The sequence below is a fragment of the Neolamprologus brichardi genome, chromosome 7, assembly GCF_056152115.1.
Source record: "Neolamprologus brichardi isolate AB-2024 chromosome 7, ASM5615211v1, whole genome shotgun sequence".
Lineage (NCBI taxonomy): Eukaryota > Metazoa > Chordata > Actinopteri > Cichliformes > Cichlidae > Neolamprologus > Neolamprologus brichardi.
Window position 1 is genome coordinate 27,434,213 of NC_142110.1, and position 16,573 is coordinate 27,450,785.

The 16,573-nt window shown below is 47.3% G+C and overlaps 2 protein-coding genes across 3 annotated transcripts; one reads left to right on the forward strand and one right to left on the reverse strand.

Annotated features, from left to right (window-relative positions):
- Positions 1-569: 569 nt before the first annotated feature.
- ythdc1 (YTH N6-methyladenosine RNA binding protein C1) lies at positions 570-11,190 on the reverse strand. 2 transcript variants are annotated; one of them, XM_087843400.1, is made up of 16 exons: positions 11,003-11,190; positions 8,897-8,998; positions 8,397-8,686; positions 7,929-8,322; positions 7,774-7,836; positions 7,581-7,675; positions 7,131-7,239; positions 6,910-7,027; positions 6,030-6,114; positions 5,803-5,957; positions 3,554-3,633; positions 3,387-3,423; positions 2,036-2,075; positions 1,723-1,788; positions 1,341-1,532; positions 570-1,245 (listed from the first exon to the last, which is right to left on the reverse strand). In XM_087843400.1, the coding sequence occupies exons 1-16, from the start codon at positions 11,028-11,030 to the stop codon at positions 1,057-1,059; spliced, it is 2,043 nt and encodes a 680-aa protein (XP_087699526.1). In that variant the 5' UTR covers positions 11,031-11,190; the 3' UTR covers positions 570-1,056. The 2 variants fall into 2 exon arrangements, with proteins under 2 accessions (XP_087699526.1, XP_087699525.1); XM_087843399.1 differs by having other exon boundaries at positions 7,929-8,325.
- A 4,115-nt stretch (positions 11,191-15,305) lies between these two features.
- ufc1 (ubiquitin-fold modifier conjugating enzyme 1) lies at positions 15,306-16,396 on the forward strand. The gene has a single exon (XM_006782213.3). It carries the CDS (start codon positions 15,403-15,405, stop codon positions 15,916-15,918), a length of 516 nt encoding a protein of 171 aa, XP_006782276.2. The 5' UTR covers positions 15,306-15,402; the 3' UTR covers positions 15,919-16,396.
- Positions 16,397-16,573: the final 177 nt, after the last annotated feature.

Genomic DNA, 16,573 nt, shown 5'->3' on the forward strand with positions numbered 1-16,573 from the left:
AGTCGATTAGTCAAAAAAAATTTTCCATGGTTAGTCGACTAAGACATTAGTCCAGGAACATCCTTAGTCTACACGGTTCTGTGTTGACTACCACAAGGTGAAGAAGGTCTCACAGTTTGATGCTTGATCCACACGCTGCATGTCCTGCAGCCAATTTGGATGATCTTAAAATGGTGATCCCGAAAATGGTGCTCCAGTTCTTGCCCCTTGGTCGCCCACTGTGACGTATCAAAACTACTCTCTGAGGCAGGTATCCTCACCTGAATATACACCCGGACCAAACTTTAGTTCATCTGAAGAACAATTCATCTTTAATTATTGTGGCTAACAGCTCAGATTTCACTTGGAGACTAAACTACTGTTAAAACTGCATAAATGCACACAACTACTATCATGGAGACTACAGACTGGACCAGATGATGATGATGATGAGGGTCACCTACAGTCATCACTGTGCAGCTCTTCCTGGGAGGAAGCAGGAATATGAAGCGTTACGTGGATGTGCAGGGAGCCACACTTAGTGCGTCCTAACTCCCCAAACAGGAAGTGAAGAAAACAGGGAAACGGGATGAGTTTCATACTTAAAAACATTTAATTTGAAAGCTTTAACAGGAAACACTGCACTACTTTTCAGAATAAAATGAGAAATTGTTACAGAAACATGTTCATAATAAAAGTTTGCTCTTCATTATCTTATGACATCTTAGATCTGAGTACTGGGTCTAGATTGCTTCCACCCTCACGTTGGGCATCACCAGACTCTCAAAACATTTAAAAAAAAATGAACACAGAGGATTGTGGGAAGTCTGGCACTGCACCAGGAGTCACACACAGGCTGCCAAAATAAAAGTTTTGACCAAATATTTCTTTGTACAAGTTTTCACTTTATTCACATAAAACTGATGATGTCATCACTCAGTTTGTTTGTTTTTAATTCATAATTTTCAACAAAAACAGCAAACCAGTCAAAAACAGTGCGGGCTGCCAAAAAAAAAAAAAGAGAGAAAAAAAAAAAAAAAAAAGCAGTGCAGGCTGCCAGGAAGTGATGTCATCAAATCACCTGCGGTACCGCCCCCTCTCCTTGTCCCTCTCTCTTTCTCTGTCTCTATCCCTCACTCGCTCTCGCTCTCTGTCACGGCGCGGGCCACCTCGCTCACGCTCACGCTGACGCTCTCGCTCCCGCCGGCTGCTCACCACTGCCTGCGTCCGCCGCAGGAAGTCGTCCACTCGCATGTCATAGTCGTGCTGTATGATGGAGGAGGGTGAACAAAAAGAAAAAAAACAGTAAGAGGCTGTGCTGATCACTAATCAATACGCCTGATTGGACTGAGTGAACTTACTGGGCTGGACGTGAAGGCGCGGTGCTGCGGTGGTCGTTGCTTATCTCTGAAGCGAGGGGGCGGGGCCTCGTGTGGTGGCAGGGGTGGGTGGTGATGATGGTGGTAGGCCTGGTGAGGGGGAGGCGGTGGGTGGCTGTGGTGGTAGTAGGGTGGATGGTGTGGGGGTGGCTGCTCCACGCCAGGATAGCCCGCCTGATGACACACGTGGCATCATCATTAGATCAGTCTGTAGTGACTTTAATAAAGGCTTTTAATCTGAAAATTCTCAGGCAACATCTTAAAACACAGAAACAGTTTCCTGCTTCCAGGTAAAATGCATGTTTTCATCATCCCTCACAGGCAAGAACAATCGATCAGAACGTGATTAATAACCTATTCATACCAGAGTCTGCCAGGGCGCCGGGGGGCCGACACTGTGGTGGTAATCCCTCATATACTCGTTATAGGACTGAAACAAGAAGGACAAAGGTGAACACAGGTAAGGACACAGCTAAACACAAGAAAACCTCTTCCTGTCTGAAATGCAATGATCTGCATGTGATATTTGTGATGATTACGGGCTGTTTTTAATGGAAAGACTGAATCATTTACAGTTTTATTTGTTCACCCACATCTCTAATCAATACTAATCAGACTAATCAATAAACAATCAGTGAAGTGATAAGTAATCAATGAATTGAAACGTTTGGACCCACCCCATTAAGAAACACGTCTCGTCTTACGCCAGAAAATCGCCTGGAAAGAGAACGGATTCATGAGAAATTCAGACTTTCAAATTTTATTATTATTTTTTTTTAATTCAAGACGAAAGTTTAGATCCTTTAAATCTTCACTTTATCATGTTGGAGGAGTTTCTGATCAATACATAAAGGGACTTGCAGGTGGCCGAGTTTAGCCTGGATGCGGTCCTGTGGGCCTGTGAGGACCTGCCTGGGTGTGATGGTTGGGTATAGACCACCCGCCGTGGCCGTGGTAGTTGGGCGCCAACCACAGGGGCAGACCTCAGCAGTCTGGTCCCAGCAGCCCATGCCGACAACAGGAATGGAGGACGTCACACTTGTGGTATGGAAGGAACCCGAGCAAGCACGTGAGGCTGAGAAGCCAGCTCAGCTTCTGGAACTGGAGTTCGGCACCTGGATGTTTAGGGGTTCCTTCATGGACAAGAGTTGTTTCCTTGACTGAGCACAGAGCAGCACCTCACCCCAAGAAACATCTAGGAGCTCCACTTTAATTCTGCCAAGGGCAACAACAATGTCACCTCGATCTGGCACGATTGGGAAGAATGACCTGCTCGTCCTGAACTTGAGGGGTGTTTTGTTATTGGTTCGTCTATAACGAACACCATGTTTGAACTTAAGGGTGTTCATAATTTTGTAATTGTATCACCAGATCTAAGGCCTCAGGTGAGGAGAGGAGCTGATGTGTGAACTGATCACCACCTGATGGAGAGTTGGATCAGATGAGGATGATGCATGGAGTTGTGGCTGTAAAGAGGTTGGTACCCGTCGTCTGGTAACCCTTTAACCATATGGTGAACAACAGAGGAGCTATCAAGCTGAATAGAGTCCTTTTGAGCTTGCTAGACTCGTATAGTTGGAGGTGGAGGAACACCTCTGAGGATCTCCTAAATTCCTCTGCAAACCATTCCAGAGAGGAAGCAGAGTCTGGAGATCAGGTGCATGACTTGCCCATCACAGTAGCTAAAAGACTTCCTGGATTTGTCCCCAGTTCTTGCATGTCATGCGCCAGTCTTGGTTGAAATACCCACCAGTAACTCTGGACTGACACACTTTGGTGATGATCCCCTTTGTAATAAGGTGAACTAGAAGGATCACAGCTGGGGATATACCTGGAAGGTCTAAGACTGGGTACAGGAGAGTCTGCTGTCAGCTGAAACTCAGATTCAGGAGGAACAGCGCAGCGTTTGTTCTGGATGTCTGGTCAAAGACATTTGAAGATGTGATGAAGTTTCTAATATCAGTCTGATTACATCAACTCAGGGTCTAAGAGGAATACAGAAGAAACCCGATTCCAGGTGTGTCTCACCTGTCCACTGGCTGGCTCCTCAGGTCCTGGATGAACCCTAAAAGCACGACACAAAGTTTGGTTGAGGTGACAGTGAATAGCAAACACTCAGGTAACAGGTGTGTTCAACACCTGCACCTGAAAATCTGGGTCTTAGTCGGCTGTTTAAATGGAAGCTGCACATTAACCTGCTCGCTGGCTGAAGTCTGGTGGACCGTCAGGTCGCGGTCGCTTCCTGCCGTGGAGGTCATACTCTTCAGGTCGACGCCTACATAAACAAGTCCACAGGTAAGACACACACATGCACTCAGGTACACTCCATCACACACACACACACACACACACACAGACAGACAGACCAATACAAACCGGATACTTCCTCAGATCAGACTCCAACACAAGAAGAAATCCCCCACCCTCCCCCAAGTCCGTTTTCACGCACAAACTCGAACTGCAACACAATCAGCCGCTCTGTGTGGTTCACCTGTGACTTCACCTGACGCTTACAGCAGGTAAGCGTCACCTGGACAAATCAGATATCACACAGGTCTAGTAACAGAAAGCTTTGAGGATAAAGACAGACTGATTTGGAAATTTACACCTTCAATTTGTGCGTGGAAACAGCTTCTTTGTCTGTAACATGATGTTTAAACGCAAGAAAGTCAGACGCTGATAAAGACCCTGTTCCGGCCCTATTCAAATCCTGTTCTGATCCTATTCCAGATCCTATTATGAACATGTTTCAATCCTGTCCTGGTCCTATTCTAGCCCTGTTCAGATCATGTTCCATTCCCATTCTGGCTGAATTAAGGTGCTGTTCCTGCCCTACTCTGGTCCTTTTTAGGCCCTGTTCTGATCCGGTTCCAACTATATACCGATCCTATTCTCATTGTGCTCTGGGCCTATTCCAGTGCTGTTCCAAATTTGTTTTGGCTTATTTTTAATCAACTGATGTCCACACAGAATCTCCTGTTTTAAAAGTTTCACTCTGAAGGATGAAAACAGAATCTGCAGTCTGACCAAGTCTCTCTCTCTCTCTCTCACACACACACACACACACACACACACACACACACACACACACACACACAATTTAAAAAAAAAAAGAACAAATGAAGAAGAACCTCTGAAAGGGACAACATACCGCTTCTGCTGCGTATGAGGGAGGGGCAACACTTTAAAAAAAAACAGTTTTTCTCCTCATCAGTCCATGTTAAAGGCTTTTATAAACCCTCTTATTTTGAAAAGGTGAGGGGTGATGATGATGATGGTGCAGTCCTGTCAATCATACACAAAGCCCCGCCCCGTGAGCCCTGCCCCACCCCTTCCAGACCAGCAACAGTCCTTAAACAGAAATGACAAACTGCGTCGTCTTTCTGTCGCTCCGTCCATTCGATTAATTTTATGCTCACTTTATTCGTCCATCAGAGCGACACACACACACACATCGACAACCAGCTCGCCATCCTGTGTGTGTGTGCCAGTGGGAGGAGAGGGGAGGAAGAGGGGAACATGACTGTCCTTTCATGTGGGGGAGGGGTCACTTTTTCAGTCCAGGGGTATTTTTTTTTTCAGTCTTTTAGGCACCTGCAACTTTACCTCATACAACCAGAGGGAGCCCCGCCCCCAACACACCACACTTCTCTTTGGATACAGTCCAGAGGCCTTGCCACAACACACAACCTTACTGGATACAGTCCTGAGGCCCCTCCCCTTTAGACTCACCACACCTCAGTGGATACAGTCCAGAGGCCCCGCCCCCTCCTGACCAACCTGTAAAACCTGGTCAAACACCTGAAACAGTCCATTGGGGTCTCAGATGCTCCCTTACTTCCTTTTTTAGTTCTACCTCGCTCACCCTCCCACCCCCTCCTTCGTCAGTCCAGCCAGTGACGCTTGTCCTTTCTGCTTTTATTCTGAAAGGGTCAGCTTCAGTCCAGCTAAAAATTTTCACTTTTTAACCTCTGAAGTATCAAAATCCTGCGAAGACAAAGAGCTTCAAAGGACAAATTTAACAACAACAAAACTTCAGCTCAGCTACGTAAAGACTACAGACCTAAAAAAAAAAAACAAAACAAAATTCAGCTAAAAATTACAAAATAAAACAAAGAGATGTTGCTCAGCTCACACTTCAAAGGAAATGAAACTCAAGTGAAGGGTTAAACTTCCTCTGTGACGTCAGCTGTTTAACGCTTGTCGAGGACTTCACTTCCTGCCTGACTTTAACACCTCGACCAAAGATGCAGAGTGAGGCTTCGCTCCGGGAAGCTCCAGACTGGAAAAATAACAACCAGAGAGCCAGCAACGCGAGCCACGGGAAAGCTAGCCGCCAGCTAAGGGCAGCGGCTGTCTCCGTCGTCCAGCATCAGGTGGCGCCGTGGTCACAGCAGAAGAAGAAGAACAGGAAGCGGGAGGAGGAGCTTGATGATTGGCTAACCTTCCCGGTTCACGTTGTGGTGGTCGGCCCCGAGGCCGCGGCTCCGATGGTGTGCGACGTTTGTGACGAATGCGGCGAGCCACCTGGTGAATGTCCACGCTCTCATCCAAAGGAAACAGGGCACAGAGCTGAGCACCAATGTCCGGCTGGATCTCCTGAAAGAGACACAGATTTGCATCATGTGATAGAACAGGAAAACGTGATTCGTAATAGAACAGTCAGCTGACCTGGCCGTCACGTCCAATTTTCACCGGCTTGTGTTCGTTCCAGGGGTTGGAGAGGTGGGCGGTCTTAATGAAAGGAAGCTCCCTCCTGAAAAGGAAATAAAAAAGAAGACAACACTGAATGAAGTAGCCAGCAAGCAGCAAGCAAGGGCATCAGCGGTGAACCATCACACAACATGTGAACTACATCTATGCAGAGGTGGCTCCAGAGGTTCACACCTTCAGCAAACGTCATGAGGCAGAGCCCCAAAGTCCACTAACCCAAAAACACAGAGCAGCCTGCTGTGGCGACTCCTGGCGTGAAAGAGGGGGGAGCTAAACATAGCTCAGTGAATCTATGTAGAAGTCAAACGACTGGCCGACGCGGGGTGCATTAAAAGTGATGTGCACGCACATTTATAGAAACGTGCACGTTGATTTCACTCTACATCAAACCAGGGGAGCAACTCTAGAGTACATCTTACTTTCAGGTTGCAGGAAGTATAAGCTAAAGCAGCGGTCCCCAACCTTGTTTGCGCCACGGACCGGTTTATGTCCGACAATATTTTCACGGACCGGCCTTTAAGGTGTCGCGGATAAATACAACAAGATAAAACTAGTACCGGTACCGAAAAAAAGAAGATTTATTCATAACGCACGTGAAAAGACCCAGGAAAACCGAGTTAACGATAAAAACGATAACAAAATAACGCTAAAAACCGATAAAAACCCTGAAAACCATACATTTCACACCCGAGCCTCAACTCTCGCAGCCCGGTACCAAATGACTGTGGCCCAGGGTTTGGGGACCGCTGAGCTAAAGAGCTGACCTAAGACACAGACAAACAGTGTGAATAGAAACCAATAGAAACAGAGTATAAACCTACTGGATGGAGCTGTTTACCTGCAGAGCCAGTCAATCTTAAACACTCCTCCCAGCATCTTGGCATTCATTCCAGCAGGGAGCACCCAGTGGATCGGAGAGCCACCATGATGAGACTCTGACGCCAAACGAGCGAAACCTGAGGACAAGACAAAACAGACCAATCAGAGTTAAGAAGAGGATAAGGTGAATAAGGTGAACAGACAAAGACATATGATACTGAAAACCTCTTTTCCTCATACCTTGGAATTTTCCACTTTCCCTCACAGAGAAGATGAGAACGACGCTCCTAGCTGAGCGGAAGGCAGCATTGAGCTTCTTCTCGTTCACCGGCAGTGTCGACCAAACACCCTGTAAACACCAGAAACACCAATTCATCCTCAGCTATCAGAACAAAACGGGGAACAACACAGGGGGGTGACAGGGAACAACACAGACAACGCCTGAGGATCGATAGAGAATGACAGAGGGAAAATCGAGGGGAACAACAAGGAATGACACAGGGGAGAACAGGCAACAACACGAGGAATGACACAAACTACACTGGGGAAGACACGGGAAAGAGAGGGAACAATGAGGGGAACAACACAAGGACACGGGGTGACAACAGAAAATGACAGTTGGAACCATGAGGGAGGTGACATGGATTGAAAAGGGGAACAATGGGGAACAGCGAGGGGGTCAACGTGTACCTTAGCTTTGGCCAGCGACACATTCTCATGGTTGTTGCTCTTAATGAGAAAAAATCGGGCATCTCTCAGGATATAACGCAGCTTGCTTGTTGGATCTACAATAACACAGGAAGTAGCTGTAATCTGATTACTTCCAACTCAGTAAAGGTATAAATGGAGTAACGAGTAAGTAACCATGGAATATTGTCCTTACTCTCCATGCCTTTACGAACTGCACGGACCGACGATGACAGCTTCTCCCGCTTCTTTTCTGAACCTTTCAAAATAAAAGCAGTCATTTCAAACATTACGTCATCTTTTTTTTTTCTCCTTGAAGAGAAAAATGTACATTACTATCTCTATGGTTACCTGAGGCCTCAGAGGCGGAGCCTGAGTGTGCTGATTCGCCATCATCAGAGAAGCTGACAGAGGAGGCGGAGCGTGAATCACCAGCCTCGCTACGTGTGTCATAGTCATTGCCCTCACCACCACGACGGTCGTACTCTTCTTCTTCCTCCTCATCCTCCTCCTCCTTCTCTCCTTCCTCTTCCTCCTCCTCCTCCTCTTCTTCTTCCTCCATACCTTCTTCCTCCTCTTCCTCCTCTTCCTCCTGGTCATCTTCCTCTTCCTCCTCTACGTGGGAAGCAGCGGGGGAGGAGCTGCCCGATGCTTGTTCTGAGCCGTATTCTGCTCCTGTCTCATCCTCTGATTGGTTCTCCTCCTCATGGGGGGAGGGACTTGCTCGCCGCTCATCACGGCGTAACTTCTGAAGACAAACAGGAAGTTAATACGAATGGCTGGAAACCGTTAAAAGTATATTTTTAGTGTAAGCAGTACCTGACTCAGACCCTCCAGGCCTCTCTGGGACTCTCGCCGTCTTGCGTCCTCTCCTCCACGGCTCCTCGTCACCTCTCGGGCCCCACGTCTCCCCTTTCGTTCATCATAATACTCATGACGGTAAGTGGTGGAGTGCCGGCCGCGAGGGCTCGACGCCTTTTTAGAGGAGGACAGAGATGGCCCTGGAGCTCTCTTATTGGAGGATGATGACCTAGAAGTACCGTGGCCGGACGAGGAGCGGAGCCTCTTTAGATCCTGGCTGTCAGAACGCTCGCTCTTCCTCTTCGTACCTGACAGACAGCGATGAGGGCTTAATAACACGCACAATTTTTAATAACTTAGGTCAGGAATGTTCGTGATACTGTCTAGTCGTGTCAGTATGTTTAACAGGCTATAATAACATCTGTAGTACCAGCTACAGTAGTACCTTTAGAATACTCTCTATAATACTGTCTATCTTCTTTAACTGTCTTTAGTATTCTCTTTAGTACTGACTGTACCTTTCTTGTCGCTGATGTCACGCTCTGTCTCGGGGTTGTACAGCTCATCATCTTGATCAGGAGCTTCAGTCAGTAAATCTTCCAGAACATTCAGCTCTCCATCTGAAACCACAGACACACACACACACACACACACACACACACACACACACACACACACACACACACACACACACACACACACACACACGTGTGAGAAGGACAGGTAACGCACACCTGGCTGATTAGGCGGAAGGAGGACTCTGTTATTGTCTGTCTGTGTTGGTATTTATAGACCAAAGCCTGGGTGACACACCTGCTGATACATCAGATTTGATTTCTCACATCTGAAGAATAAAAGTTAACAAGTAAACCTAGAGAAACCGCATACCTGTTGGAGCCCACAAGCAACAATCAGTTCATCTTGGCACAGCCGGGCACAATGTATAGTAAGTAGTCCACAACTTGTTGACCCAATAAAAGTACATTTGTAAACATATCATGTCGGAAAGGACCCATAACTGGGGTGGTCTGCTGGGGTGGCAGTATCTCTGCTGGGGACAGGAAGAGACGGAACAGGCTGATCTGAAGGGCCAGCTGTGTTCTAGGATGCCCTCTGGACCCAGTGGAGGTGGTGAGTGACAGGAAAATGGCGGCTAAGCTGTCATCCCTGTTGGACAACATCTCCCACCCCATGCAGGAGACTCTGACAGCACTGAGCAGCTCCTTCAGTGGGAGACTGCGGCACCCACGGTGTGGGACGGAGAGATTTCGCAGGTCTTTCCTCCCCACTGCTGTCAGACTCCACAATAAAGACTTTAACTGATCAAACACATCCACAAATGTGCAATAACACTAATGTGCAATAATCTTTTCTGGCATCGTTGTATTTTTACTCAGTTGTATATAGCATTTGTATTCTATTTTTATTGTATTCTAATTTTTGCTTCATAACTTTTGCACTGTCCACTTCCTGCTGTGACAAAACAAATTTCCCACGTGTGGGACTAATAAAGGTTATCTTATCATAACTAACTCCACATGAATGTTAGAGAGACCCATCGATGTTACACTAACATATCTGTATCGCATATCACATCAGTATCGTGATATGCAAGTAGAATGCTGACTTGGTGATAAGCTGGCCTGAATGGGAAATGGAGCGAATGGAGTTGAATAGGAAGAAGCAATTTATTGTTTTTAACCCTTTGCGGATCCAGGTTTTCTTAGAGTTAGGTTTTATTAAGCCACCTAAAACTCCAGTCAAAGACGTCAGCTATCACTAAGGTGGTTATAAACATTTTCTGTTAAACCAGACTCTCTCCTTCAAGTTTTGAGTATGTGCACACATTACATGACTCTTCATCAACACAAAACAATCCCTGTGAGTGTCCCCTGCTCCAAATGTAGTTATTATCAGATAATGATGATAAAATCGTGATTAGAAATAAATCTGGAGCTTTGTTCACAGCTTCCAGGAACAAGCTGCTCAAAAAAAATCTCCACTGCCCATAAAAGCATCAGATGAAACTGAACATCACCTGGCCCTGTCCAGATGAGGGATTTAGCATCAATTACCATGGTGTTTTAGCAGGTAAACAGAGGAAGCTGACTCGTTAACGCTCTCGTCGTGTTTACGCTTCTCTGATCACTGCTGGATTTAGCCACACGTCTCAGCCAATCAGAGGGCAGCAGCTCTGTACCAGCCTGTTTACCTGTAAACAGTCTCCCCTAGTTCGCTTTTATGCGATCAGATGTGTCGTTAAAATCGACCAAATCATTGACCCCTCACCCCCGAACACGTCAGAGCTTACTGTGGCCCAAAACGAACTAGGTTCCGGTTCCACCTGTTCTCAGGCGTGCTTAAAGCGGCCTCAGCCGTAAAATCAGCAGTTTTCTGATCCGAGTCTGATGCAGTGAAAGCGAGCCGCTCATCAGCGTCGTGATGGATCAAACACGAGCTGCTAACGCACCGACACATCAAATGGTCACGCGCCCGTCAGCAGCAGGGCAATATCTCAGTATCGATCATCACAGTTATTATCGATTAACTGTCCGCTCCGAGCGGCATCAAACAAAGGCAGCTCGTGGCTAATGCTAATGCTAACAAAGGCCCTCCTCACTCACCTTTGTCCTCGCGCCGGTCGGCCGCCATCACCGCCGCTGTGCCGCGCGCGCAGGTACCGCTTCAGGTGAAGGTGTAGCTATAGCAGATTTGTGTGGAAGAAGAAGCTACCGGAGGATCCGAGAGTCAGCAAATGGCGGACTGTCTAACAGCAGCGTCTTCTTCTTCTACTGCTGCTGCTGCTGCCAGCCGACAGGTGAACACCGCCACCTGCCGGGCCGGAGCACTGAGTCTGCACAGGGCACAGAGAGGGGCTGAACAGGATTTTCCAAACCTGAACGTGACCACATCACACAGATAACCGGGAGAAACCACATCACAGAGCATAAAGGTCGCATGTACACCCGAGAACACACCTGTGTCAGAGAGGGGAGCAGTGGCGGTCCTAGCTTGTTTGGCGCCCCGGGCGAACACTCCCTCTGTCCCCCCTATGCATAGTATGCAAACAGCTACCAAACAGCCATTATAATTCGTCATTGAGAATAGGACAAATCAACAATTGACAATGACTAATTAATATTGTGCTGAACACAGTCCAAAAGATTCAGTAAGCTACATCAAACAAACGTAAACAGACATGACTACTATCCCTACTAATTGATGTTATCTTGTTGTATCTCTGTTGTGGCCAGTGCCATCCTCTATGCTGTTGCATGCTGGGGCAGCAGGTTGAGGCTCACAGATGCCAACGAACTACATAAACAGATCCACAAGGCCAGTAATGTTGTGGGGATGGAGCTGGACTCCGTTAGGGTGGTGTCTGAGAGGTAGATGTTGTCCAAGATAAAGACAATGTTGGATAACACCTCCCACCCACTCCATGACATACCGACTAGTCACAGAAGCATGTTCAGTGAGAGACTGAGATTACCCATGATGCACCACTTACCGACACAGGAAATCATTCCTCCCTGTGGCCATCTCCAAGTACAACTCCTCCATTTAACACACTGTAAACACTGCAATGCATCCTTTTTACACACGTTCTTTTCTACTCTGGAATATTCTTGTCAATTTTCTTGATATTTATTTATAATCACCTCTGTTAATCCTTGATATTTATAATTGAGTGATCTGCATATATTAGTGCTATTTCTTAATTGTGTAAAATCTGTAATATAATGGATTGTTTGGAGTTTAGTCTGTTACTGTTGCTATTTTTACCATTTCTTCTTGGAGCAACTGTAACCCACATAATTTCCTTAAGGATTAATAAAGTATTCTGATTATGAGTCTGATACATGACCTGCCATTATCCAATGACACGTCTGCTTACCTGTATCTTTGGCTCATTTCTCCTCCTGTTCTTTTCTATTTTTCTAAACTGAGCACCTGATGGCTTTGAACTTTTCTCGTCCATCTTCCATTGGTTTTAATTTTGCACTCCAGTATGAACACAAATCCCCCAACCCGAGGATCACCACAACATGATCTAACACACCTACACCTTAGTTTACAGATTCACTTTGTCTAAGGTGTATTTCTGGGATTTCGCACAGCCCAGGATTCAAATCATGAATACATAATGGGCTTGGATTGACAAAATTATAAATGAAATGTGCTCTATTTGGAAGCAGCCCTCCCCTTTCAACGGGTTGTATGTGAGACTTTAAATTATCAAACTGAAAAAAAATTATAAATTTTAAATTGTTATTGATCCCTTTACCCCTGGTCCTAAAGTGTATATTTATTTTCTTACTCTTCTTATATTTATTGTTTGTTTACTTGCACTGCTGTAACTGGAGCCTCGTCGTCTCGTCTTTCTATATACTGGACTGTATGTAGCGGAGATGACAATAAAGTTTACTTTGACTTCAGCAGCGAGCAGGCGCACCGAGGGCTCTCGCGCTCACTTTTCGCATGCAGAATTTCGAAAAAACATCGGTGCAAATTATAAGTTTGTATCATAATGTCTGGTGTTTTCGTGTTTGTTGGTTTGTTTTTATTTTGCGGGTAGGTTATCAAATGCTGCTCCAGCCAGCCAGAGAATCCCCGCCGCCCCGCCCTCTCCTCCCTGTGCCGCAAGCAGCAGGCGCACCTCGCAAACGGAGGGCGTCCTTACTCCCAGCAAATGTGCGATAGAAAGCCGATCGGTGCCTATGCCATTCACAAAATGCGCTGGCTGACGTCGGGGCAGCATCATGCCCGTGATGCCGCCCCCACCACGATGCCGCACCGGGCAACCGCCCGTGTCGCCCGTATCAAAAACCACTACTGGAGGGGAGGGCGGTGCAGCATCCTGATCTGGTCTTATGGAGTATGGTGACTGCAGAAACCATTACAGAGTCTTTGACCTGAGCGCTCTCCTCTTCAGTCTGAGGATGCGGCGTGATGCCATGTTGTCAGTTGATGAGATATCAACAGCGAGGAACATGATTCAGTGTGGAGATGCAGTTTTTTGCAGGGTTTATGAGAAATCATTGGATTTAGTTTTTATTTACATTTGCTCAGCATGCTATCTTTGAAACAGTGTTTTTAATTCCAGATTTTTTCTGCAAGTGTGGGGCAGAGCTGCACACACCTGACATCAGCTGTAACTCGTCAGGTAGATCTCCATCCTCAGCTCAGTGTTACCTGTGTAAAGGTGTGTCAGTGAACTTCAGCGCACAAACCTGGACACAACCACAGTCAAAGTGTGTGCGTGTGTGTGTGTGTGTGTGTGTGTGTGTGTGTGTGTGTGTGTGTGAATCAGAGGAACACTGAAGCTGTTCATTCTGCTTCATGTCTGAATCATGCCAACCCCAAATCATAGAAAAAACAGTGATGTCAGAGTGAAATGTGCAGCACTCAGTTAGATGGTAGGGTCAGGATTCTGCTCTGCTCCGCATGTGATGGCCACACACCTTTTCCAGCTGCTGCACATCAGGATTCCCAGTAGTATCATTTACGCTGGGGTCAGCCATTTTAATATCTGATTTCAACCTTTATCAACATTAACAAACAGTAATTGTTGAACCTCTGGATGATGTGGTTCTGTTGGCTTCATTGGGTGATGGCCTCCAGCTTGCCTTGGAACGGTTCGCAGTCGAGTGTGAAGCGGGGGGAATGAGAATCAGCACCTCCAAATCTGAGGCCATGGTCCTCAGCCGGAAAAGGGTGGAGTGCCCCCTTCGGGTCAGGGACGAGTTCCTGCCCCAAGTGGAGGAGTTTAAGTATCCCAGGGTCTTGTTCATGAGTGATGGGAGAAGGGAGCGGGAGATCGACAGACAGATTGGTGCTGCAGCTGCAGTAATGCGGACGCTGCCCCGGTCTGTTGTGGTGAGGAGAGAGCTGAGCGTAAGAACAAAGCTCTCAGTTTACCAGTTGACCTACGTCCCTACCCTCACCTATGGTCACGAGCTGTGGGTAGTTAGCGAAAGAACGAGATCCCGGACACAAGCGGCAGAAATGGGCTTCCTCCGAAGGGTGGCTGGCCTCTCCCCTAGAGATAGGGTGGGAAGTTCAGCGATCCGGGAGGGGCTCACAGTAGTGCTGCTGCTCCTCCGCATTCAAGAGATAGTTGAGATGGTTCAGGCATCTGACAAGGATGCCTCCTGGGCACCTCCTGGGTGAGGTGTTCCGGGGATGTCCCACCAGGAGGAGGCCCGGGGGCAGACACACTGGAGAGATTATATCTTTCGGAGGAATGCCTTGGTGTTCCCCCCGGAGAAGTTGGAGGAGGTGGCTGAGGAGAGGGAGGTCTGGGCTTCTCTGCTTGCACTGCTGCCCCTGTGACCTTGCCCCAGATAAGCGGAAGAAGATAGATGGATGGATGGATAACCGTTCAACTTGCGGTTCTTGATGGAGAACTCTGCACATGCTTAGTGCGACTCTCTCTGCCTGGGGGAAAGGATGCCGGCCTGAGGAGGCATGGAGATGGTCTTGCTGGCTGCAGATTTAATGTTTAGGTTAAAAATGAAATCCTTCTCCTCTTCAGCTTTAGGCTGGTCCCCCTGGGGGTTCCCAAGGAAGGAGGAAAACATCGGCACATTCTCATCCAACCAGAGGATGGGATTACTCGAACTAATGGCACCTGTATGTATAACAGCAGGACTGTCAGTGTTCAACTTAAATAACCTGCATGACTCAGGTGCCTGTATTTTAAACTATATGGTAATCATTAACAGGAATCAATTTTTCAGTTCGATCATCTGGCGTCACTAGTTATCGATTGATTATAGATCAGCTTTTTGTGTAAAGCTGTACAAACTCATAATAATTTATACCTGTGACACATGCCTGTTATAAACTTTGAAGGTAAAAAAAAAAAGGGAACAAACTGAGGCTTTTGTTTTGAAAACCCGGAAGCGGAAGTTGTTGGCCGGATCCGCTCCCGGTGAAGTCCACGTCAGTCCTCAGAGCACACCTGAGGGGTCCGGACCGAACCGTACTAAAGTCATACCCGTTAACTCTCCTGCGCATCATGGCGGACGAGGCCACGCGCAAGGCCGTTTCGCAGATCCCGCTGCTGAAGACGCACGCGGGGCCGCGAGACCGCGCGCTGTGGCCGCAGCGGCTGAAGGAGGAGTACCAGGCACTGATCCGCTTCGTGGAGCAGAACAAGGCGGCCGACAACGACTGGTTCCGCCTCGAATCCAACACTGACGGCACGCGCTGGACTGGCACGTGCTGGTACATCCACGAGCTGCTGCGCTACGAGTTCCGGCTAGAGTTCGATATCCCTGTGACGTACCCGGACACCGCGCCGGAGGTGGCGGTTCCGGAGCTGGACGGGAAGACCGCCAAAATGTACCGCGGCGGGAAAATCTGCCTCACCGAACACTTTGCGCCGCTCTGGGCCCGGAACGCGCCGCGGTTCGGGCTCGCGCACCTCATGGCGCTCGGACTCGGACCGTGGCTCGCCGTGGAGATTCCGGATCTTATCAGCAAGGGCATCGTAGTCCACAAGGAGGGACAGGCCGAACCGGCGGCGGAGTGACATCGGACGGAGAGCCGAACCGGACCGGAAGCAGCGCTGAAAGACTGAAACTTAGGAGAGTAAAAATTGTGTTAAAATGAATGGAGTCTGGTTTGGAAATGACGTTGACTCTGTTAGTCATCACTAAACTGTAACTGACGCAGTTCAAGTAAAGATGGGCACAGAGAGAATTGAGTCTGATTGGGAGATCGCACTGGCATCTGGCTATTATTTTTCAGTAGTAAGGCTAAATGAGTAAAGCTCATGAGAATATGAATGGAGTCTGGTGGTGAGATGACCCACAGATTGGTAATAATAAAAGGTAGAAATGTGTTGATATAATAAATTGAGATTTGCTGTAAAATAACTTCAGCCCACTGAAAGATAGTGGGGAAAAAAATCAATGGAACCTGGTGGAGAGGTGGCCCCTCGTAACAAATTTATGATGTTGATATTTTTATTGCGCCACAAGAAATGATAAAAATGGTGCTAAAATGAATGGCTTCTGGCTTATTTTGCTCAGTAAAGAAGTAAAAAGTGAGAAGATGAATGAAGTCGTGGAGAGTTGATCTAGATTATTTAACATAACTGTCAAAGCCTGGAGGCAAAAGTATTATTGATCTAATAAAATAATGTTAATATTTTTTTTGCATCACAACGAAGAGTATAAAGGGTG